At 44.8% G+C, this 24811-nt stretch overlaps 8 protein-coding genes across 8 annotated transcripts; 4 read left to right on the forward strand and 4 right to left on the reverse strand.

Moving 5' to 3' along the window:
• Positions 1-1046: 1046 nt before the first annotated feature.
• Positions 1047-1697, forward strand: AOL_s00081g3 (uncharacterized protein; the record flags this gene model as incomplete). Its single annotated transcript, XM_011124822.1, has 2 exons — positions 1047-1060; positions 1118-1697. 2 exons carry the CDS (start codon positions 1047-1049, stop codon positions 1695-1697), a joined length of 594 nt encoding a protein of 197 aa, XP_011123124.1.
• A 1812-nt stretch (positions 1698-3509) lies between these two features.
• Positions 3510-4872, forward strand: AOL_s00081g4 (uncharacterized protein; the record flags this gene model as incomplete). Its single annotated transcript, XM_011124823.1, has 3 exons — positions 3510-4265; positions 4335-4550; positions 4612-4872. 3 exons carry the CDS (start codon positions 3510-3512, stop codon positions 4870-4872), a joined length of 1233 nt encoding a protein of 410 aa, XP_011123125.1.
• A 1003-nt stretch (positions 4873-5875) lies between these two features.
• Positions 5876-6211, forward strand: AOL_s00081g5 (uncharacterized protein; the record flags this gene model as incomplete). The annotated part of the gene is made up of 1 exon (XM_011124824.1): positions 5876-6211. One exon carries the CDS (start codon positions 5876-5878, stop codon positions 6209-6211), a length of 336 nt encoding a protein of 111 aa, XP_011123126.1.
• A 1751-nt stretch (positions 6212-7962) lies between these two features.
• Positions 7963-9006, reverse strand: AOL_s00081g6 (uncharacterized protein; the record flags this gene model as incomplete). Its single annotated transcript, XM_011124825.1, has 2 exons — positions 7963-8580; positions 8644-9006. The coding sequence occupies 2 exons, from the start codon at positions 9004-9006 to the stop codon at positions 7963-7965; spliced, it is 981 nt and encodes a 326-aa protein (XP_011123127.1).
• A 1494-nt stretch (positions 9007-10500) lies between these two features.
• On the reverse strand, positions 10501-11347 carry AOL_s00081g7 (uncharacterized protein; the record flags this gene model as incomplete). Its single annotated transcript, XM_011124826.1, has 3 exons — positions 10501-11060; positions 11130-11241; positions 11303-11347. 3 exons carry the CDS (start codon positions 11345-11347, stop codon positions 10501-10503), a joined length of 717 nt encoding a protein of 238 aa, XP_011123128.1.
• A 1311-nt stretch (positions 11348-12658) lies between these two features.
• On the reverse strand, positions 12659-13135 carry AOL_s00081g8 (uncharacterized protein; the record flags this gene model as incomplete). The annotated part of the gene is made up of 1 exon (XM_011124827.1): positions 12659-13135. One exon carries the CDS (start codon positions 13133-13135, stop codon positions 12659-12661), a length of 477 nt encoding a protein of 158 aa, XP_011123129.1.
• A 4566-nt stretch (positions 13136-17701) lies between these two features.
• AOL_s00081g9 (uncharacterized protein) lies at positions 17702-18385 on the reverse strand (the record flags this gene model as incomplete). Its single annotated transcript, XM_011124828.1, has 1 exon — positions 17702-18385. The coding sequence occupies one exon, from the start codon at positions 18383-18385 to the stop codon at positions 17702-17704; it is 684 nt and encodes a 227-aa protein (XP_011123130.1).
• Positions 18386-23298: 4913 nt separating this feature from the next.
• Positions 23299-24483, forward strand: AOL_s00081g10 (uncharacterized protein; the record flags this gene model as incomplete). Its single annotated transcript, XM_011124829.1, has 3 exons — positions 23299-23353; positions 23425-23728; positions 23787-24483. The coding sequence occupies 3 exons, from the start codon at positions 23299-23301 to the stop codon at positions 24481-24483; spliced, it is 1056 nt and encodes a 351-aa protein (XP_011123131.1).
• Positions 24484-24811: the final 328 nt, after the last annotated feature.

The raw sequence follows: 24811 nt of genomic DNA on the forward strand, positions 1-24811 counted from the left end.
TTAAAGTTTCTACTGTAATTAGTGAGATGGGAGGCTTGTTATCAGTGGGAAGGAGTAGACTAGTTCCGGAGTTGCTGCAGGTATATTTAATATATAATCCCGAAGCAAAATAGCTGTAAACAATAATAGATTTACTGAATAGCCGGCTGGTCCTTTTTAGGTATGGATATGACATATGCATTTCTTAAGATATTTTACAAAAATGGTGTTAACGAGAATTTTAATACTTTGGAGTATGTTCTATTTTTAGATTCACGGACGGATTTATTTGCAATCGTCCATAATATAAGAGAATTACTCTGTAAAAGTGGCTAAAGTTTATATTCTAATTCATTTTCTATTAGGTCACAGAGCATAATGATGGCGACTTGACGAGCTGCGTAATCCCGGCTGGGTTTTAAGGATGCTTATGTATCCATACGAACTAATTATTGATCTGCAACATATTTACACAATTTAAACTATAATTCGCGCTATGAGAATCATTTTTTTTTATTAACTTAAATTGTCCCGGTATGTGGGCTCCTTTTCGAGTGCGGGGTTCCTAGCACGGTGTTATTTTCAGCTATTACGCAATACATGTGCTTTGTTAGTTGCACTCAACTGCACCCGACAATTTGGCAGCAATGGAAAGATCTAGGTTATGTTGATGACACGTTAGTATTCTATTTTAATTCATTTTATAGGTCTAATATCAAAACGAGGTACGAGTTATACTTTATAGGCTGAACTAACATGAAAACGTCTTCAAATCCCAGCAACGGCTCACTCGCCTGCCGTTGTGACGTGTGAGTATGAGACCACTTCAAATTAAGAGTTACTTTCAACTTATCGTTAAGTCTTCTAAGATATCAAACCTCTATTCTATGAAGTGAGCTCGTTACGTTCCGTTTTAGAACCGATGCGGAGTTTGTGGCAATGATTGAGTCATTGCCGATTGTAGATTACAGGATATAATCCCACAGTTTTCTCCTTGGCTATTACATTTATTTCCTCTTCCAATACCCTGTTACCATGCCATATTATTATATTTGACACTCTCCACAATGTCTTTCACCGCGTAAGCCATTTCCATATTCACAATTCAGGAATAAGCCAATCTAAGCTTAGTTATAAGGCCACAATACATTCCGGGAGAGACTGACATAACCCTTCTATTGGGGCGAGACTCATTCGAGTTCGAGGCGAACCGTAACATCCTAGCCTCACAATCAAAATTTTTCGAAAAGGCATGTTACAACGAGGAGTTCAAGGAGGCGAAAGAGAGACTTATAAAACTGCCGGATATTCAACTTGATACCATGATGGAGGTTCTTGCATGGCTATATCGGTCGGAACCTAAACTACCAGAGGATTTTACATGCAACGAATCTACGTGTAGAACTTTGGCTGTATTAAGTGCTGCTGACTTTCTCCAAATCGATACCCTTGCAAAAGACTATGGGACATCGTTTGGAAAGAAACTGGAACTTATTGGTCAGGATTCTGAAACGAAGGAACTGCTGAACTGTGTTAAAGTCATGAACGGGATATATAAGGCTAGAGGCTCTATTCAGGAAGAAGAATTGTTTGAATGGGTCAAAAGAATTGGAACGTCAGGTCGACAGCGGTTGATGAGTGCGTGCTCCTTGGTTGAAGCACCAAATGGGACGTTTTTCCAAGACTTGAGTTGCGTTATTTTGAAAGCGTGGCGATAAAAATGTACAAAATTCGCCCAAATCATATATTCTTATTACACATGAGCCTCGTTATTTGAAAGATGGAGAAATACATCATAATGACAAATAGGTGTGTTCAAATCTACTACCCATATTTTTTGGCTTGTTTAAGCGAGGATCCACAAAATGACGTATAATTTAAATGTTGCCTGATCTTTATCAACTTCTCAACGTTTTTCATATCCAATTTTTGTGACGTTAGCATACGGTAGCTATGGGATTAGGCTATACTGGTTTCGTCATCCGAGCGCTTTCCAGAAGCACTAACGTAGCTAACCATATCCCTCTAGTTATATAACGTAATCCACAAGCGAGCGTCCCTAATTAAAAATTTAAAAAAAAAACCAGCGGAACGGAGCGGTGCCGGATTATCCGCTCTACAGTCGCACACTAGTTTGTATACGTATACATAGTAGTGTTGAGCCGAATGGGTGTCCCATCTGGATAACTCATATCTCGTCAGTTATAATATAGCTTCTGTAGACTAGATCCGGATCCGAAACGCGACCAGTATGCATATGTGGTCTCGCCAAGGACTTGGGGCCGAGTATGCTGGCTACCCAGTACCTACAATACTACTACGACTACTACTACTACGCCCCTAATCAGGTAGCTGGTACCTAAGTCCTAACTACTTTGCGTTGTCTTGGTGAATTTCCAAACCGATTTGTTCCTTGGGTTACATAGGGATCGGATAACGGGAGCCTCGTGTCATTTTTCTTTTTGGGGCTTGCCTTTCCGCCACTAGAATCTCTTTCGGAATGCATGCGATTGGATCGAAATTTCCATATGTATTTCCGTGTCCCTTACCTGATGCGTGGGCAACGAATAAAATTCGGATTCAACATGCAACACAGTCTCCCTCCAAAAAACAGAGATGGAGCACCTGCTACTACGTACTCTGTACATACTCTCCCGTAGCAATACGCTGCTGCTACGAGGTAATTGATACCTATGTATGTCATTTTTCTCTCGTATATGTTGTTAAATCCGAACTGAACTTTATCTTGTTACCCACATTACCCCGCTGATCAACAAAGCTAGACTATCAAAATCAATCTACATGCTTACATATATACACTTAAGTGTTCATATACTTCTAGAGTTTTATCCTTTTTGTATTTGGTATGCTATCCGATCGCGATCGCGTAGCCTACAAAAGAAAAACGCTAATCATGCTCCCCAACTTGGAAAAAAGAGCAATCTGGGGCTCTTGTAAACGGCGTGCGCTAGAGGGCGGGAAGCCTATCTATCAGGATAACCCATGACAAGCCGCATTGAGATGTCTGTTGGGCCTTTATTTGGCTATATTCGGGTTTAGCTAACGGGAAGGAGTACATTGAAATTTCTGTGGCAGGGTGGCGAGTTAATAGTATTGCAGAAAAACGGAGAGAGAATCGAAAGAAACAAACAAAGGGACAGTAGTAAGAGACCTCTAGGTGGTGTATGAGAACAGATGAATGCGCAGGTGTGTCATATGGAAGTGGATTGTACAGGATAAGTAAAAAAAAAAGATGCGCAAAAGCAAAGAGAAGCTTCAAAGGCAATGAGTATAAAATATCACTTATATCACCGTCTGTTATCTATCAGTTGCCAGCTTCGGTTTCAGCAGGAACTTGACTACTAGCTACTTCAGCAGTATTATTCCGCGTTCTATTATTCTTTTACACTACGCTCTCTTAACTTTTCGCTCTTTGACTCTACGTCCCTTTACCATTTTTCACTCTTTTATAATTCTACTCGAAAGACTGTTTCTGGATCACATACTTCTCAAAAAAGTGGTTCACAAAAATGCGTTTCACCATCGGCACCGCAGCTATCGCTCTTTTAAGCTGTGTGAACTCAGTTTATGGGCACTCGCTGATTTTACAAGCACATGGAAATTGTGATCCCGAGGGCAAGAAAAACGGTCGAAATCTTGGATGGAGCAAGGAAGTCAATAAGCACGGCCGCCATAAACAAGGGCTGCACCCCTTTGAGTTAGACTCGGTTGTATTTAGCGATCCACCACTCGCACACTGCTGCGGCAAAAAAAATCCCGGCCGTGTACAAGTTGACCAGGGTTGCGGTCTCACCCTCTGGGAAGTGTGGGCAAGAGACATGTGGCCTTACCCTAAAATCAGAGATTTAGGATGGGGTGATCAAAGGGTCAAGAATATAATTCATAGCAAGCGCCGGTACACATTGAATGTCACAGCAGAAATGAGTACACTCATGAACGAGGATATGATCTCACAGGCATCTGGGGGCGGGTGGCTTAAGATGCGTATTCACCAAGTCAATCAGGATGGGGCAGGTCCATATAAGTGCAAGATCGATGAAACGGGCATGGGAGATAAATTCCCGGGTAATCACAAGACTGAATGGATTTATCTTAACAAAGTTCCTGGAGGTCAAGACATTGCATCGGGTCCTGGATCTAAGAATAAGGCGTCAATGCGCAAGCCGAACCTCTGGCTTACTCTGCCGATACCAAACACAGTGAAATGTACTGGCATTTTTGGAAAATATAAGAATGTTTGCATGGTCCGCTGCCAGAACGAGGCTGTAAGATAATATCTATCTCCGAAAGAGTATCCGTACTGGTAAAATTCACGTACTAACATGTTGATACAGGTAAATGGGCCCTTCGGTGGCTGTGTCCCGTTCGTACAAACCAGTACCGACACATGCAAACCACTAACGGATCCACCAACGGATCCACCTGTTAATGGCACAACTACATCGGGTGAATACGCAACCACGGTGACAGAAGTTAGAACTTGTTATTCTACCCCGGGCAAACCCATCAAGCCCCAAGAAACACCTTCCTGGACTAAAAAGCCTTACAAGGTTGGCAACAGGAATTTTTTTCAAAAAAGTCATTTTCAAATATAAGATCATTGTCATCCAGAAGGGCAAGCCACCGGTCGTAATCCCTCCAAAGCCCGACCCACCCAAGCCAGAGGAGCCCGCAACCCCTGAAGAGAATCCCGCAACCCCTGAAGAGAAACCAGAGACCCCTGAGGAGAACCCAGAGACCCCTGAGGAGAACCCAGAGACCACTGAGGAAAAACCCTCTGTCACTCAGGAGATACCCGAACCTCCCGAATCCACCGAGAATCCTGGCGGTAAAGGCGATGAAGACGCAGAGAGCGAAGAAGATTATTACTGAAGAAGGTATTAATCTTATCATGAACTACTACTACACAGAAAATTCTGCCTTCATTTTGTATATAAGGGTTAAGGGCATATGCACCTTATTCTATATATAAAAAAACAATCAATGAAAGAATTGAAAGAATGAAAATATATTCTTAGAATTGAATATACGTACGCATAGATTTAACTTGGTAGTTGAAACTCATTAAAATGTTTTAGGAGGTCAACTAGTATACTGCCAGTTTATAATCAGGCTCGGTTTCCTCAAGATATCCATCGTGCCCGCTGGTACTTACCTAAGTAGTTAATGGCCCCAACAGGGCTTTTGGCGTCGAAATGCAACAATAAATGTGTTGCTGATGTTTCAATTTTCAGGATTTGCCCTCACACGCCACTCGTGGCTACCATGCACATGCGGCTTGGTCAAAATCTCAATTTTGCAACCGCTCGGCTTCAGTATTTCCTTCCTTTAAACTTATAAATCTGATCCTGTTACAAGGGTATTAATTAAGATATGATAAACACCTAGCTTCACAGTTCACTGTCGGCCCGCAGTTCCGCCACCCAGAACCGCAGGTTCACATGCCTCGTATGCATGCCGTGCGTACCAGCTCAGAATAGGGCATACCTCACTAGTGGGGAGTTTGTGGAACCAACAATAGAACTGATCGGGAGGGGACGAGGAAGGCGCACGGAACACCTTTTCCATAACTGGCGATTCTGCTTATCATTGGGATCGCTTGCGCGGTTTAGCGCGGTTGAGCACAGTTCAGTAACCACATGTGTAAAAGAAGATCGCAGCGGCTATCTGTAAATGATTCAGTAATTAGAGCAATACAGATAAACTTTGCACTTATTATCTCGGTAGTAATATAAATATTTGGCTAGTAAGTTAGCCAGCGCTTCAAAACTTCCGTCCGTAGCAGTTATACCACAGCAGTTACCGCTTAATTTACCAACTCGAACTGTAGCAGGAACTTCGTCCGAGTTACCTTGTAGCAAAATTTCCGTGCAAGATGGAGCCCACGACTGGCGAACTCATGCAGCATATCTTAGATCTCCACGAGTATATGAAGGCGATGGGCGACTATCAGGACCTCGTCAATAAAAGGATTAATGCAAGAATCGCCGTTCTTGAAGGCAACGAAAAGATTTTCTTTAAAATTTGCGGGCCAATCGTACTCGCTTCTTTCGCGGATTATATCCTCACCCAACATGGGTGGGACGGAGAGGCCAAAGATCAGTTTATTACTGCCAACTGTGACAAATTGGCTGCCACGTATAATATTACAAGAGCACATACGATAGCATTCTTCAGGTATTGTAATTATATTACCAATAAAGTTAATTAAATACTGGCAATCAAGCTGACAAATTCAGTTCGTATCGAACGAGAAACATTGCCGCACATCAATGCACGGCCCGAACGGTAGCGAGATTTTTGACGAAATCGTCAAATAAGCCCGGTTGTGCCATATTCGAAAAGGAGTTCGGAGTGTTTTGCCTCGAATATTTAGAGTCTGGAGAAGATCAAGCAATTGGACGAAAAATCGAATTTGGCGCGACGGGAGGCTTATAGATAGGATTTCCCTTTAAGCTGCCAGCCGAACAACCGGTCCCACATTCACCACTCCTCCCATCCTTCCCACCAGTTTCAGTACCCACGCAAGCTTCTAGAGCTTCTGAGAAGAAGAGGATAGCGGAGGACGAGGAAGATGAGGAGAGAATAGGGGGAGAGAAGCAAGAGGGGACTAAGTTCTCCTTCCAAGCCTCTAATAGGGAGGTCAAAAAGGCAAAGCGGTTGAGCTATGATTGGTATTTTGGATAAGGCTATACAGCAGCCGGGGGCCGGGACTGTTGTTGGGTTTTGTTGAGCATAATCATGCGGGCCATGGCGGCTTTCTTTTAAGCGCATCCCTGCTTTTTTTTGTTAGCGGTAATACTTTATTTTTTTATAAAGTGGAAAATAGAAATATAATTGTCAAAAGACACAGTGTCCGAGACTAGGTATGGTCTTGAAATTATCAATCATGGCTGTTTCTAGTTTCTGGCTTGTCTCCGAAGCAGCTCCAATGCTGAAACCCGGCATTCGAGCGCACCGTACACGGCGTGGTGGGGGTTGTGGTTGGGTTTCTAGCTCCGAGAGGCCGGCTCTTTGAAATATTAGTATACGAATTGTAGTATCGAGGGTGGACTTCCCAACCTGCGCCAAGCGAGAAGAGCCCTGCCTCTGCCAAGACGCGACATGCGGCATCGCCGGAAACCAATATTACTACATTGGGAAATACCGAACATCCTGCGATATTGAAGAGAGCTGCGGCCACGACCTTCAAGTTAGCCTTCGAAACACAACCCATATACCAATTCGGCCGACCACCAATAAACATCTCCTTTATCGCATTTTCATCAAATTCATTTGAATGCCTAGAGCTAGAGCGGTTTTGAATGCTTTCCCCTGGACATAATTGCAAGAGCGCAACCGCGCGCCGCGACTACCATACAACAAGTTGGTATCAGCGCTGTTAACACCCACATCTTGTAGAGTAGCATGTAGTCAACTACCAGTCTTCTCAACCAAATCACGGAAAAGACTATCTTGGGTCACTAACTTCAGCATGAAAACCGATACATCAGTAAAGCCAACATGACCATCTCTGGCGCCGATTTCATTGCCGACTCAATATATATGGGTTGCAGGAAGGAAGTAGCTTTAGTTTCAAGGCACTAGGGACGGGAGTTGGCGTATCCTTGTTTACTATTACCCTTGGAGTTTATAGTTCTATACCCATATTGGATAGAGTAAAGGCTTTTGCGGCGTGGGAAGAGAGTCGAAGATCTATAGGCTTTCGTTAATTGGAAGGGGGAATATAGGCCGGACGAAAACTATGGACAATAGTCACATATATATGCAAATGTTGTGTTGAATCTGTTGCTGTTACCTCCTAGTAGAGGTATCAAACCCAGTTTCGTACGCATGAATGAGTTTTAAATTAATGTCATTATTATACATATTAGTTTTTCAGGGGTTCGTAACGTAACTATTGATTACATGTTAAGGGTTTTCCCAAGGTAGGCTTCTGATAGAGCAACCGGTGACTTGATCTTAGGTAGCGCATTTGCCATTCTTGCATGTTAGATCGTCAGAGCAATCGTCATGGGATTTGCAGCTAGCACCAGCGCAATGACCAGCCCAAGAGCAGGTGGCTGGGGGAGGAGTAGTGCCTCCGCTGGATCCACCGCATACCCCACTCTTGCACTCCAAGTCGCCGTCGCAATCGTCGTTAGTCTTGCAAGTTGCGCCGGCGCAATGACCAACCCATTCACAAGTGCCGCTTCCAGGGTTTCCTGGGTTCGTGGGTGGAACAGTGCTGCCGAATTTCTTCGTGAGGATACTGTCACCAAATGTCTTCAGACTGTTCTGGAAGTCTGATGCAGACTTTGTCTTCCAGTTGGCGTTGCTGGGGCCGACGACGGCATCGGATCCAGTGAAGGCGAGGTAGAGAACATCGTGTGCTGTGTGACCCTTGTTGCCATTTAGGCCTTCGTTAGGGAAGCAGAGCTGTGCTAGCGAGATAGAGGCCTCGCCAGTGAAGTTATTGTCATCGCAACCATTGGTATCTCCCCAGACTGAGTAGAAGAGTTGGTTATTGCAAACAACAGCTACTAAGGCAAGAGGACTAATGAGGCCCTCTAAGTTCAAGTTGCATGTTCCCAAGACGGACTATTGGGCGACAATCAGTACAAAGGTGAACAGCTAGCCTCGGGAATGAAGAGTGAAACTTACGAATTGGTGAATGCTAGCGTCGAGGGTCTTGACCCCATATTTTTTGCTAACTAGAATGTCGTCGAACGACGTTCCGGCTTGCCAGTCACCACTAAGGCCGCCACAGTTTGAGGCACCATCGCAGTCGATGTCCATGTCTCCCAGAGAATTCTTTCCTGTGAGGTAGACTACATTGGCGGTATCGGTGCAGAAGCCGAAACCGGAGTGGCCCTGGCCATCGTTCAGATTGCTCTTGCCACCGGCATAGGACTTACAACCTCCGTTCTTGACATTGTTATAAAATGTTTGGAGATTCGATGGCACTGTCCAAGCGGACGCAGTCACGGCCAGGAGCGTAGCGAGGGCAGCAGTTTTGACGACCATCTTTATATGTAGACTAGGGTGTGCGTTAGTTGTGTTTTGATTGTGTTCAGTTTTGATGTGGCTACGAGTAAGATATAATGTTGAGCTGAAGGTGAGATCTATACCTTTTATATCCGAGGATACCGGCGCTTGCATTCCTGAAGCTTTCTTTTGTCGCAATTTGGCCAAGACGATGGAACCCTAAACATGGTTACACCGATCCCCTCGGCTTCGTTGCGCTCCGGAAGGCGGGTGGGAGCTGTATACATCACGGAACTTTCGTGTGATGGCCGTCTTATCTGACCGCATTCCTTGTCGCGAGGAACGTGCTGAAACTTGACTAGGAGAGGAAAATTTGGATGCCTGCAGACGAGGTTAACCGAAAAGATTTTGAGTGCTTAAAATCGTCAAAGAGCTGGTGATATCTGGTACACACGAGGGAGGCTGAGAATCCGGGATGCAACATGGACAAGCCCGTTGGGTGTATGCGAAAACGTAAGCTTATGTAAAGGGGGGCCCTAAAAATGGTAAGTATAAACATCGAGCTAACAAAAGGCAGCTTCAGGCGAGATTACGCTTCACATGGAGGGATGACCGTACCATAGGTCGTCAATGAAGTCACTTGTGCATGATCAGGGCTGGAGCCTCAACTTCAGTTCGTATTGGAAGGTGGTATTCAAGGCCTGCCAATCCCATGGGATAAATCGAGTTTCTTAATATAAAACGTAATATCTGCACAGTAATCAACGAGGCATTTCATTGGCAGCATCTGGGAATGCATGCAAGGGTGTGAACAAAGTCCCCGCGAAGAATGAAATACTGCAGAAATGCATGTGCTAAGTCGGGTCGCCCCGGAGCCTAGAAAGCTTAAATAGTCTTAACCAGTAACATGTTACCCGGAAGGGCATGTGGTAGCCGTCCGCACGTTGTTGAAGACCAAAGGCTAAGCTATGTATGTAAACCTGGGCTTGTTTCAAAACAAAACGGGCCGAGGATTCTCAAGACTAGTTGTTAGTAAGTAAGTCCTTACCCTGAGCCGCCGATGAAACGAGTTTGCAACGTTTGCTCCCCATCATTTCTTGATATTTTGGAATCCAGTTGGGCGGGGCGAACAACAGCTGAATATTAATCATTCAAAGTGTGTTGGCCAGTCAGGTGCTGGATGGGTTGATTGATCGATGATTACTCGCTCACAACCAAACGGTGCATTAATGTTATGATTGTTGTCTGATCCTTCGTTCGCTCTTGTTCAACTAAAACGGCGGCAGTTGTGCCTTCGCTTCGATCGTTAGACCACCCCATCGATTCTGTTGAGAGCGCGTTAGCGATATCATATGATATAGTCTTAGATGTGAGTGCACGAGTGAGATGTCTTGGACGGATAAATTCAAAGAGGTGAAGTGAAATATCTGGGAAGGACTCGATTCTAATGCAATGCAAATGTATACAGCAACGCTAAATATGACCGCAACAAATGCAACAACGACCAACTGGCTAACGTTTGTACAGGGTGAATTAAGTTATGACTCTAATAGACAGGTTCGGTTTTTCCTTTCGTGTTAGCATGCCGCCTTCGATGGAATAACTAATGACGGGCGCTTCTTCGAAATCTTTGACTTTGGGACTTGGGGTTGGGCTATGGTCTGGACCCTCAGGGAAATTCGGCTCGTTCTTCCTCTTTCGCCAACGAAATAAGAACCAACCGAGTAGAATCAGGACGGCAAGAAAGACTATTCCGGCCGCGATGCCGGCCTTAGCAGCAGTAGGTAAGCCGGAAGATGGACCTTGCGATTCGGAAGGCAAATTTGTCGTGGTGGTTGTTGGTTCTGCAAAAGTTGTCGCAGCTGCGTTGTTGATGATTGTGACAGTGGCCGGAGGGACAGGAACAGGAGCTGCTGAAGATATCGGGCTCGTGGATACGGTTGGAGTGGATGACGACGTTGATTCGACCGATGCGCTTTTCACAGATGTGGTTTTCGAAGGAGCGTCTTCGTCCGTGGCCCCCCACATGTATGGACCCCAAACATCAGGATATCCAACAGCATCGCAATATCCTGCTACGGACTTTTGAAGTGCTGAAAACGAATCCGTTGTTTAGATAAACGCCCCAAAACGAAAAACATCGCCTAGAAAACAAAACTTACCGATGCGATCTTTTTCATTGCAAGTGCTTAGAAGGCATTGTGCCGTCGCTGGCCAGATATTTGTAAATGTGAAGCGTTCGCAAAATCCATCATATGCGGTTATGCAGGTGTCCTGAAGAAGAATGTCAGCATGCATGAAATGCACATCGCCGCCGTCGCTGTCGGGAGCATACCGCGCAGGGCCATTTTGTGAGTAGTGGTAGCGCAGGAGTCGACATAGCCCTAACGGAAAATTCGCCAAAATAGAATAACCGTATACAGTTGGTCGGGAGCGAAAAGTACAAAGAAATTCTAGAAGGTGATCATGCTGTCGAATAGGGAGGAGGAGTTGAATTGAAGGGAAAAGGAGAGAAGATGCAATATATTTCCCGCCCGTCTTAGCGAAATTGAGTCTCGGCAAATTTATCTCGTGGCTAGGAGGCCCGGTCGCAAAAAAGGGGAGGGCGCACTGATAAATGTCGGCAAAATTAACCACGACGATCATTCTGAAATATCTCCGGCTTAGGCGGCCGGTTAATATGTATACTGTGTATCTACAGCCTCGTGTGGAGACACATATGTAGTGAAGCCGAGATATATGAAGATGCAGTAGTGAACTCAGGTGAGGGGCCTTAATTCTAATGATATCTATGTAACCAACCGAACAAGTGAATCAAAAAAATAAATAAAATACAACATTTCTAACCTTCGACTTTTAAAGTTGAGGTTCATCCATCTAATTTGCATTGAATTCATAAATTCTAAACTCGCAACTCGTTTTTAGTTATCAACCCCACAGAGCCGACACGCAATATACTTGATGAAACAATTGATTACCCAATCTTGAAACTTTAATCGTGACAGGACTACCGTACTAGTGTAAAGCCCACATATCGCCAGCACCCAGTGGCTCAACTTTTTTCTCAATAATAAGCCTTTGCCCCTTCGTCATATGAATCTTTCTGTACGTCGTAGCCCGCATCTCCATACTTAGGTATTGGTTCAGGTGTTTTGGTGTTAACGACAATTCTAGTTTCTGGTGGTTTCAAGCCTGGAGGAGGTTCGATCTGGACAGGCCAACAGCCACCAAAGGGTCCGTTTTTCGCTTCATTCTCGCATCTTAAAATGCAAATGTTTTTATGCACTCCGTAGACACCTCGGCATTGCATAGGTAAAGGCTTCGGTATATCGACGAGTATACCCCATTGCTTTCCTACGCATTCGGGCGCCTCGCCGCTGGCGCCACTGCACTCCGCATTCTTATTTCCGTTCATAACACCCCAAGGCTTAATGTATATATTACCTTTGCGGGTAAGCCAAGGACCAAAGTTTTGCCCCGAGCCGGTGTAATCCAATTTGCATCTAAACAAAATTAACTGAGACGTCAAGTCGCTCCAAGGAAACAAAACCAGCGTTTCTATACCTATATGGGCCGCCACCATCCTTATTGATTTGAAAGCCGGCTATCTGTAGCGGAAGCCCCGGTCTTGTTTTCATTAAGCCTCCTAATCACGATAAGATTAGAACTAGACTATTAACTTTAAGATGTTTCACGAGACGTCCTTGCCTTTAGCTAGTAATTGCTGCGTCAAGCTCTGCGTTTGGGTCAGGGTCTCCGCATCGAAAGGCCTCATATAGTAATTTTTAATCCTGTGCGCCCAACCGGCAGAAGTATCACCGTGCTTTGAATAGTCTGATGAAGAATTTCGAATCCAATAATTATGAATATTGTTGAGGGTACCTCCACAACCATGTTCGAGATAACGACGACGTATTTTATAATGTGGGCTGCTTGGATCGGCCGGTATTGGTGGAGTTGAGAACACAGTTGTATCAAACTGCTGTTTAACAAATGGGCCGTTGGGTACCATAGGAATACTTGGGTCATATCCCAGAGCAGGAATTTTCACTGCAGGTGTGACGAGTAGGTTCTTGCATTCAGGGAACCGCGCATGTGCCGAAACTTGAGGTACACCGGGAAGGAAAGCGGCGGCGGCGGCGGCGGCGAATACTGCGATTGGCTGCATTGTGATGGAAGATATGCTCTCCCATAGATCAAGGCATAGTCAATTAAAAATCCGATATGATGAACATGGCATTTTCGCCTGCTTAAATAACTTTTGGTGTTAGCTACATCTCTTTGACCTGTGTTTTTGCTCACCTCCTAGCTCTAATTAGACAGTGATATTTACAAGCTTATGTCGGTAAACCGAACCGGGCACTGAGCTTGAGTACATAAACGATTTTCATCCACCAAAATTTCACACTTTTTGACAACTTGAGCGCCGAAGTAAAGGTCACATGGCCGGATTGGATGGCTTAAAAGCGAACAACATCACTCATAATAGGAGTTATAGCATGGTTGCAGCTGCCCCAAGGCGCAAGAGCTTCTACTTTTCGTGCATAAAGTATCCTCTTTCTCGCTTTGTGTCGCTATTCCTATTATAAACCACAATTAGGGCCATAGCGAGAACTTGTCTCTCCTTCCAACAACTATGTTTCTAGATAGCTCACGATCGCGAGAATTCTTGCTCGGTTGAGTTGTGGTCCGGTCAAATCCAATTTAATATTTTCTACTGCCCAAGACGGACAACCGAAGCGTTGATAAAACCGAAGCATTTGGTCTATATTGCAGAGGTTGTTATAACATGCAGAGCGATATAGCACGTTCTTAAGCCAGCGTTCGAAAATTTTCGACTGCCTATGTATTATAGGTCCAGGCCCAACTAAGGCGGCCTATCTGCCAGACAAATCAACGCAGAGGTAGGACTTGGAGCGACCTCGCTCGAGGTCTCTAAAAACACATCGTGTTCGGAACATGAGAGGCTTTTCCAACTGCATATCCTCGTCCACGATTCTGAATTCTGATCGTAAAGTTTCTCAGTCCCCTTCTGCATAAGCCCTGGCCTTAGCCGAAGATCTAGATCTAGCCCTTCAAGTACTCCGATACCAGTTCAATGAATTTCAATACTAATCATTTAATGCATTCGGGAGGTCAAAGTCATTTTTGAGAATCAACCGATCAACAGTTCAGTATGTTCGCTAAGCCAAAATGTCTCGGCTTTTGACCACACGGCTAATTCATCGAGCCATACATGCGCATCAGAACCACAGCGCACTTCGCGATTATACATGTAAGTATCTAAGTACTTACATTTTTGTTTGCTAATCTGTACCCGGGGGTCACGCATGTCTTTGGGTTAATTGCACAGGCAGATCAACACAAATCTATAGCAGCTCCTGCTAAAAATCCAACAAACAGCGTTGAACAAAGCTAAAGAAGTGCATGCTAACACTAGCTATTTACAACAGAGAGTATTGGGTCTCTCTGGGCGATTCCTGGCAGCCATTTATTTGCCTTATAATCAAAAAGGCGGTCCAAAAACCGCAAAATTGCGTAGATCCCTTCAGTAGTCTGTGTATCACCAACTAGATAAGGACCAAGAAAGCGTCGAGAGTACCCTCGACGCGCCGCAACTTCTCTATCACTTTCGCCAGAAGGGTCGGTATATACGACGATGTACGACCATATGTAGGCATTCACATGCATCCAAAAGACGTGATCAATGCCAACCTCTTCGACCATTTCGTTAGTTTCCGGAAGAATAGTCTCTTCAGCAGTTTTCGCAGTCGCCCGAGCCCGGGCGTCCATCGTGATCTGTGGGTTTACCCGTCCACCCGCCTCCTGGCTCCTGGTCCTACTAGTAGGGTACGCTACCCCACACGCTCGGCTCGTGTTAGAATAACGAAAACGAGATGGCATTCCAAGGCAACGCCATGATTGCAAAATAGAATTTGCACATTGTAGCTTGATTTTCTGTTTCTAGCGAGCTGCCATCGACAGATTTAACTTCAAAAGTCAGAATTGGCAACTGGTTCATGTTCTTCAAGGGAAGAGGCAGCTCGGAGAGTCCGAATTTTATGTTCAGACTATGTCGAAAAGGCTCGGTTTCATCACAGTTCAGAAGTGTGATAGCGATATCAGCCTTGGCCGTCAACACTTCATCGATGCATCTACAAGTAATGGTCGCGAAGGAGTGGCGATTCCCAATGCTCGCCTTTGTCTCTTTCTGGGTGAGGGGGAGCGGCTCCTCGGCGGCCGCCATCTCACTCGAGGACAGAATTCTCGGTGCAAGTCGGTTGCGGTACTTCGAGAGTTAGCAAATCAGGCAAAAACGACGGAAATGATGGTTCCCTACACGCTATCGACTTGAAGAGGATACGTCTCCCCACTCTCTCCTATTACAAGCCGTAGGAGAGATACTGAATGGGCAACCCAGTTGTTTTCTTCAGTCGCTCCAGCCTGAATATCGTTTGCGCGCCTTACCAATTTCAGAATGTTGCGGGCTTCTAATCGGCGAGATCCTGTGATCGACCATATCATTAATCATTGCATGCCATGCATGTTGACATTGCGAGACGTGTATAACAATTTTACAGCACCTACAACACAATTTCCACAAGATCAGATTTCCCGACACTAGAAAACACAAACTACTTTGGTGACGCATGAACCCTAACGTACGTACACGTGCACGTGGATCTCGCCTTGTAGCGTTAGCCAACAGACTGAAACTAGCTTAGTCAATTTCTAAGAACTCACATACAATCAAGTCGTATATGCATGTATGTTGCAGGATATTTGGTCGTTGATGTCTTGTCTCGAGGCTAGGTTGGTTGGCAAGGCCTATTTACATAAATACCTCGTACCAGACACTCTCGTTCATGCGACCCTGACTACATGTGTATACTGGTTTTGATGCGTGAAGATATTAAAACATCTGACCAGTATGGTAATTATTGTGAGCGTCTGTGTATAGATATGTGTAAGAAAATAAGATTATCCAAGGCCATCTTGTCTCGTACAAAGGCCTGCAACAAAAGGCCATGAAATGAGCGCTCGAATGTAGTTAGATGAGCCTAGCTTCAGAAAATATGATTGAAGGGTAGAAGAAATAGAGTTTCTGGCCCTGTGGAGTAATAATACTATTCCAGTATATTGCACGAGCCGAAGCCGCGGTGATGCGGAATCTTCAAACTCTAAACCTTAAATGTTAAATCATGGCGACGTATATATGGACGCGAGCCATAGTTTTCAATAGATATTCACATGCACATTCACACATCCGCTCCACATATAAAAATTGCCCTCGCAATCTAATCCGGGGTAATGGTGAACCCTAACAGCTTCTCTGAAGCTATAGGTATATCATAATTATATTCCTGATCGAATCTACGCCCCGCAGAGAGCATACATGGAACTGTAGATAGGTTTACAAGGTATCCGCTTTAGCACTAGCTCACTTGTAGCACATTAACATTGATGCCGCTAATTTTCTATCAAGCTTAAAAGGTCTCCACTTAAGCCTTTACCGAATTCGCTTCGCACTCTTGAAGAAACCTTAATGTTTGATAAAAATCTCCATATAACTCTGGGAAAAGCTTTCTTTTTTAGAGGCATCTCTAAATGCCTCTACAAAATTTCTTTTTTCTGAAGGCTTATCATCCCGCAGGGTCTAGATTCTAGCTATATAACGTTTATATAACAGCTCTGTATAATCTTTGAGAGGTTTAGAACAATCTTACAGAATAGGGCAACCTAACCCACCAGCCACCGTGATCTAAATCGGCCCCACCAAGCAAGGCGAATCACTCAACTGCACCATGATCAACACAATCAAACGAAATTGAATTTCAAAGTTTCGCTTTTTATATAACAGGCAAAAATTTTACGTTTCATTGGAAGGTTTAAGAATGATTTTCCCGTTCTCGCCTGGGAATTTTGCGGTTTTTTGATTCGTATAATTGCGTAAGAGGCCTTATTCGGACCACATGTCCTGCATGCAAACTCCTCCGTCTCATCACACACGTAATTATGTAAGTCACCTAGTCTACATTTTGACAAAAGAACCTCGCAAATTCATAGGCTGTGGGATCGAGCGCAGTATACTTATGCAGTTTATTGTTGATAATAAGACAAGTTAGTCTCGAAGCTAAATTTTCGATCAAAAATAAAAAAACTTGAGCCATAAACCAATGGTTCACCGGCATTCAAAGCTTGACATGTACAAGATCAATAGAGATTCGTTTTAAGCCCAGATTAAATGGTATCCTAACCACAAAAACAGACACACCCCATCATGATGGAACCTATATGAATGCGTCACCTGCGAGAACAGGACCTTCTAGCTGTAGCATTTATCTTATCCTCAGCCGAACAGTGTAAAAGTTAAGGTTGTTGAGTGAACCCGGAGATACCCGCTACCTTGCATAGTTGAATTAACCTGGCTGATATGTCTAGGTGCTCGCAATCTCGTCTTTGTTTAAACTAGTAGGATAATATTTCAACTTCATCTAACTTAGCGTATTTTGAAGAAAATGATCTTGAGTGACGATTTTATTAATTGGGTTTTTTGTAGAAGAATAAATGTACATAATATTAAACTATGGGAATCGGTTGATTAATATCAAAAAGAATAAGTACAATCTTAGAAATGAAGTATTGAAAAGATGATCTCAAAGATCGGTCCACCGTTTGAAGATGAGAGTTTCTGCGGTATCCCCACCCTGTCTTTCTGTCCACCTATCAGGTTTTAGAAAACAGACTTGAGGATGGATTTAACCTTAGCAACGCTGCAGCCTCCGGTACCGCAAAGGCGAACCATCTTGAAGTAAACATCAGCAATTCTGCGGCATTCAACTCCCTTCCAACTCTTCCAGCCGCTATATTGCTTGCAAACGTTGTACATATCCTTCTTGAAGTTGCTATCGATCTTAGAGCGGCTGGTACCATTGAATCTCTTCTGCTTCTTGTAGTTCCTGTATCCGAAGTCGTGGCGTTGGCAAGATGGAAGGAAGTTATAACCGCGTGGCTTGTCCTTGTTGATCTTGAGGGCTTTGGCGACGGCCTTTGGAACGGAGCAACCATCTGAGCCCCAGTCAAGGGGTGGGCTCATAAACTTCTTGTTGCGGTAGTTCTTGATGAAGGTGTTGATCGGGGTATGGAACAGGAGGCCGTCAGTCCTACAAGAGGCAGAGCATTGAGGGTCACGCTTGACGAACTCCTTGCCTGGAAGTTCAACGGCGTCAAAAAGCTCCAAATCGCCCTCATCGTCATCAATGTAGGTAATGCCGCCGACTTCCCCGACTGAGTCGATGTCTACAACAGGCCCAACAGCGGGAATATCGACCGCATCAGTTGGTTGCGGGGTGGGCGTTGCCTTCGAAATGGTGACCAAAGTGGTCGAGAGAACAAAAAAGAGCTTGCTGAAGTGCATTTTGTCTGATATTGGCACGATCGGTAATTATTATCAGACGATTGGGAAGATTGTGTAAGGTGGGGTAGGGAAAGAGAGTGGTCAATATCGAGTTTGCGAAAGAAGTAGATGGTTCAGGCTCTAGAATCTGACGTTGCTTGATGATGGAGAAGAAAATATGATTCTTCGAGGCGCCCTCAGGCCCCTTTTATATCCATATTCCGCCATCTTCGAGATCGGTGAAGTCGACAGAAATGTTGTTAGGTTAAGTCAGCCATGTACTTGCATGTTTGTACCTCAAGTCTTCAAGCCACAGCGCCGGCGAGATCCAGTCTTGAATTGCAAGGTAAACTTTGGTATTCCGGATACCAAAACATTGCAAAAATCGTTAAACATAACGTTAGGGTCATTCAATATCCTGGCTATCTACAGTATAGTATATAAAGAATCCGACATGATGTATCATGCTTTCAGGAACCTTGCATATCGAACTCATAACGGTGGGTGTTAGCCGTGCGTTGCCTGTTGTAAATTTAAGCTTTGCTATTTCGCCTGATTGGGTTTCAGAATTCTAGCAGCCGCGACAGGCTATTAATTCTCAGGTAGTTCAGCAGCTGCGACAAGCTACCAAAAAAAGGATATTACCCCAGGATCTCATCCAAAGCTGCTTTATCCGTCGGTTGAGTTGCCGGAATATGCAGGGCCCTGCCGTTGCCAACAATAGCAGCCTAGAAGCAGGGCGAGGTCATTTAAAAGCCATAACATTATCCTCCGCCTGTTCCTAACGTTGTCCAACGTTCACCAATATCAGCATTCGATAGCCATTTGTCATTTTGACTATGGCACTTTCCAGAAATAACTGACACCTACCCAAGTAAGCGGTAACTCTATTATTCACTCGCCCTTGCCAGGTAGTATCACAATAATAATTCTTCGAAATCGTCGGGCTTGAGAAACTTCGCATGGGCGACATATCGATACTTTCGAAGAAGCCGCTCGTTTACCCGTCGTCTTACTGTATAACGTTAACCTGACCGATGCACAATGCAAACCGAAGGCAGCTATTCAAACTGTGGCTTGATTCGCATGGAATTTCGGTTGCATGTGAAAGGGGCCAACTCCAAATGGCCCGACTCTCCTCACTTTAACGTTATCGGCGCTGCAAAATTTTTTGGATCCTGCTGCTCGATAGCCATGCGACAATAACTCGCTCAGCAAATTTCGGTTTCCTATGGATATATGGCCCTCATATTCTTAAGGCCCCTTGCATGCCTGCATACTAATTACTCATTAATAAAATGAAAGGGTCAATGGGTGGCAGAACTTTATAGCTTTGCCAGAGCTCCGTCGTTTCTCAACGCCCAGGACCACGCCACGGGCGGGTTGTTTAGGAGCTGTCCGGTCACACAATCGGCCCGCTATATCATCCGTCGGCGCCGACAATTGAAGAACGGAACAAGGGGAATAAATTTTTTTATTCGAGAGTGAGGATCTCAGAAACGGAAGTCAGTCATCATAATCTTCGGTTCAGTTCTAGACCCGGGCAAGCAAAAGAATCCTCATATTCCTGCGAGCTCGATGAAAAGGACAAATTGCGACGCTCCATCCAGAACATTCAAATTAACAAGCATATCTATATCATACTATATACTCCCTAATTGTTAACATGGTACAACTACCACGATCAATCCTTCCCAGACTAGCAGCTGACATATCCTCTAAATATATATCAGACTTCCGGTGACCCCAATACATATGAGCAGTTGCAAGGGACGGGGCCCGTTGTCGCATATCTATTATTTTTGCATGAACCCGAACTCTGAATGGAGCTTCAATCGATACGGAAGACAAATCCTTAAATGATCTGCGGGATCATAGATGAGGAACTTAACTAGGATTTCTACGGTGAGTTCGGTTGGTGAATTGGCAGATATTCTTCTCAAGTCCGGACCAGCGTAAGCCGATACATGTCTCATAGTATCGATTGCGTATTCTTCAAGGCATGTTTTCTTTTGCAGTGGTGTCTCCACATCAGTAAGTATTAAAAATCGAATGCTGGTTTGCGATATCATGGTCTATGGTATATTTGTCTCGTCGCCAGACTCCTCAACTGTGTGGTATATATATATCAGATATCGAGGATAACGATACAAATAGATAAACAGGAACAAAAAACTAAGCGTAAGTCAATTTAATGTTGAAGTTGTGGTCGAAACGTGACCAAAAAACCCTTTTGGATTCTATAAACTATATTAATATGTTTAAGCCAAAAGTAGGTTTATCATATCATGCACATGAAATCTCGGATGAAGGCACCGGCCGATGGGAAGATATCAAATAGTGGGGGCTGATGCGTGACGTCGATTGTATGACTACTTGATCTCGTAAAGTCGACAGCTACAATACTCATTATGGGGCTGTTCTGGCCAGCAGCTGGCTACCGCTGATGGAGTCAATGTCTAACCATTCGCGTTCTAGGCTGATAAATATAGAAGGTTCGGCTGATGAATCATACTTAAGATTACAGCCCCGAGTTGGACTCGATAAATTTAAAAGTGACTATTAGAAGCGATATAGGTGGTCAACATGCTACTTATCGAATCGTGCGGTGGGATAGGCGGCGGCGTACCAATCGTACCTTAACTTTTAGCATGCTGCAAGTGAAGTTAACACCTTCAAGTGGGCGTATGGGCTTAGAACAAGCTGAAATTTCATCACGCTAGCCTGCCTGCAACCTGCAACACGTGCACACCTTTTCGCGCTAATTCCGATTTAATTATGAGATTTTAAAAATCGATCTGAATCACGAGATATATTCTACTTTAACAAAGCGCCGTCTACTCGTTTATAACTCAAATCCATACCCTCGTATAGCAATTAAGCATACAAATAAGGAAACGTCGGAATTTACGCGACACCGATACATATATACTGAGGGTATACAATCCCTCTAATCGGTGCGGCAGCAGTATTCTCGAAACTATGGCAAGTTAGAATTCACATCTATTTATTGGCCTTAAAAAGGATGTAAGCCTCTGTGCCGGTTTACTGCTAGAGATGGTCTTTTGGCTCCACATATTAGGGTGAAATTGAGGTTCAAGATTAGTAAATTCAAATCAGAGTGCCACGGTTTTTCAGAGCCGTAGGACCGGTTACTCAGCTAATCCCTTGGCTTAAGATGCTAACGCTATGCAGCTGAATCAGCAACCCAATGCTTGGTTAGTGTTGGACGGGCTTCAAAATCATAATTTTACTAGTTTACTTAAGTCACAGTACTCTGAAAGCCAGGCATAGTAGTACTTACGTATTCGACTTTGATGCCCCGGGTGTGCTTCTCCAATGTCTTACATTCGATGCGACAGGGAAAGTCAATGGGAAAGAGCATGGTATTTCGAAAGTTATACCTCGCCAAGTGACGCGTCGAGTATCCCTTTGGGAGTCAATTTTCAGCAGGCGGTAGGGGCCTTTAGGAAGAAGGTTAAACGCGGCTGCTGCGCTTTCCTGTAAAGGGGAAACTAGTTCTAATGGAGTAACGGATCCTCGAGACTGAAATCAGAACGACAAGGACTTCGATTCAATCGGGCAGAGCCGATATCGTACCTGTTAATTGGAGCCAAGATTCTCCATGATCTGGATACAACAGTGAAATCTCATCTCGCTGATATAATATATAATATGATGTTATAATTACAAGTCAATCAGATTCTTCAAGAGCAGCACGCATATTAAGCTGGATACTACTGCTGATAACGTGTTCATCATACAATAGAAGTGATATTTCGCTGGGGCTGGTACAGCTGGCGCCATGGTCTTATTATGGTATACGTTAAGTATATAATGATCATCGATATCAAATTCCAACAACCTCTTTTCGGACGCTGCAAACCTGTCAGCAGATATGTGTTGTGGGGAAGCCCAGCCGAAAAGGGATACGAAAGAAAGATAATGCCCAGAGGCCTGAAAGCAGGGATTAATTTCGGTTTCCGATGCGATGCAACGATAACTTTTTTTTTCTCCGACTAGCATCCGTTAACGGTCAGACTTGCAAGACGCTACTTGGAAGTCTCTTTAGGTCATATGTACCATGTGCAAAGACGAATCGAAACCCGGGTCCCAAAGTTCCTCCCAACAATAATTTACAGGCTTCGTCCCCGGCCCAAGATCACCAAGAGACTTGGCTCGTAAGATCCTGTGGGGTGTACTCGTTACCGACTTGTGCCGAAGAGACAAGACAAGGGTACCCCGCAAAAACTTCCCGCTTCTGCTTCTCGTCGCGTTCTCGACGACCATGGCTCGGAACTTCTCAACCAATGGCCTAATGTCCTCTCCGTCGGTTTCGTTCCAGCGGCTAACTCGTCTCGGCCGGCCTGCTTCTGTCCGTCGTTCCACTAGCCAGATGGGGCGGAAGAACACGCAGATTCACTCGCACGAAGGGATTCTGAAAACGACTAAAGATAAACGGAGACGTGTAGGCCACTAGCTTCCTTTCTCCCATTGCATGTTCCCTTCGTCCACTGACGCGCAACCCCAATGATTTCGAGATAAGATTAGGTCCCGCGTCCGTGCTGTTTTTGCGGGGTACATCTCGCTCAAAGCTTGTCTCGCGAGCCCCTCATAATTCTGAAACTCTATTTCTGGGGTTTCGCCGAACTAAGTAGCTATAGTTCACTAGACGTTCCGATGACATCAAGAATATTTTGTGGGGTAGGGGCTTCGAGACCGAGCCCAGGAGCGGTTTCTCGTTCTTCCCTCGGTCCTTCTCGATCCTTGTACCCGACGAAGCATATATAGCTGCCTTCTCTCCTCCCAAATTGAGTTCCAAATCATCAGTTCAATCATTCAATCACTCAATCTTCAAACCTCAAACCTCAAACCTCAAACATACTTGCTTTTACCAACCTGGACGTTATCTCGATCCTACCTCAATACGAAAAATGGCTAGCATCCCAACTGAACAATGGGCACAAGTTGTCGAGAAGACCGGAGGACGTAAGTTTGGATTCTCATCCTCTCTTAATATTCAATATTCACAATTTCGCTGAAATTTTATTCTTTGATAGCATGTGTCTACAAGAAAATCCCAGTCCCAAAGCCAGGTCCAGATGAGGTCCTCATCAACATCAAGTACTCCGGTGTCTGCCACACCGATCTCCACGCCATGATGGGTGACTGGCCATTGGCCACCAAGATGCCGCTGGTCGGTGGTCACGAGGGTGCTGGTGTCATCGTTGCCGTTGGTGACCTTGTTAAGGATCTTAAGGTTGGAGATTTGGCAGGTATTAAGTGGTTGAATGGTAGCTGCATGTCTTGCAGCTACTGCCGCCAGGCCGACGAGCCTCTCTGCGGAACTCCAGATCTCTCTGGGTAGGTTCCTCTTTCCCCCCTCGAACCCCCGGTTTTGCAGCCCGCTAACCAGCTATAGCTATACTGTTGACGGTACCTTCCAAGAATACGCCATTGGCAAGGCCGCCCATGTCGCTCGTATCCCACAAGGCACAGACCTCCAGGCTGTTGCCCCAGTTCTCTGTGCAGGTATCACCGTCTACAAGGGCCTCAAGGAATCTGGCATCAAGCCCGGTCAGTACATCGCCATTGTTGGCGCTGGTGGTGGTCTTGGATCCCTCGCTCTTCAATACGCTAGGGCCATGGGATTGCATGCAATTGCTATCGACGGTGGTGCTGAGAAGAAGCAACTCTGCAACGACGCCGGTGCCGTTGCATACGTTGACTTCATGACTAGCAAGGACTTAGTCGAGGAAGTCAAGGCTGCCACACCAGACGGCCTCGGACCACACGCCGTTCTCCTCCTCGCCGTCACCGAGAGACCATTCCAGCAAGCTACACAATACGTCCGCGCCCGTGGTACCGTCGTCTGCATTGGTCTTCCCGCAAACGCATTCCTAAAGGCTAGCGTTTTCGATACCGTCACACGCATGATCAACATCAAGGGGAGCTACGTCGGAAACCGACAAGACACCGCTGAAGCTATTGAATTCTATAGCAGAGGTCTTATCAAGGCCCCATTCAAGGTCGTTGGGCTCAGCCAGCTAAATGACATCTACAAGCTGATGCACGAGGGTAAAATCGCCGGCCGATATGTCGTTGACACCGCCAAATAAATGTAACAATAATGTCAATCTTGATTTCGGGAAAAGTCGGCAGGTTGTCATCTAGCTAGTTCTATACCATCACCTGTATTTTAGTGGCATATATAATTAAGCCAAATCCTCACCCAAACAACTGTGCAATCCTGGTCTTATCACATTTTAACTGCAGGCAGCCTTCATGCAAACATACTGTTGATTTATCCTTCCTATCTGACGTACGAATGTCACGTCATGCGCATGCATCCTTGCTTGATGGTCGAACTCATTGACCAATTACAATCACAAATAGAAAACCTCGGTCTATTGACATATATAGGACAAACGTTACGCATTCGAGATT

The sequence above is a fragment of the Orbilia oligospora genome (genome assembly GCF_000225545.1).
Source record: "Orbilia oligospora ATCC 24927 unplaced genomic scaffold scaffold00081, whole genome shotgun sequence".
Classification (NCBI taxonomy): Eukaryota; Fungi; Ascomycota; class Orbiliomycetes; order Orbiliales; family Orbiliaceae; genus Orbilia; species Orbilia oligospora.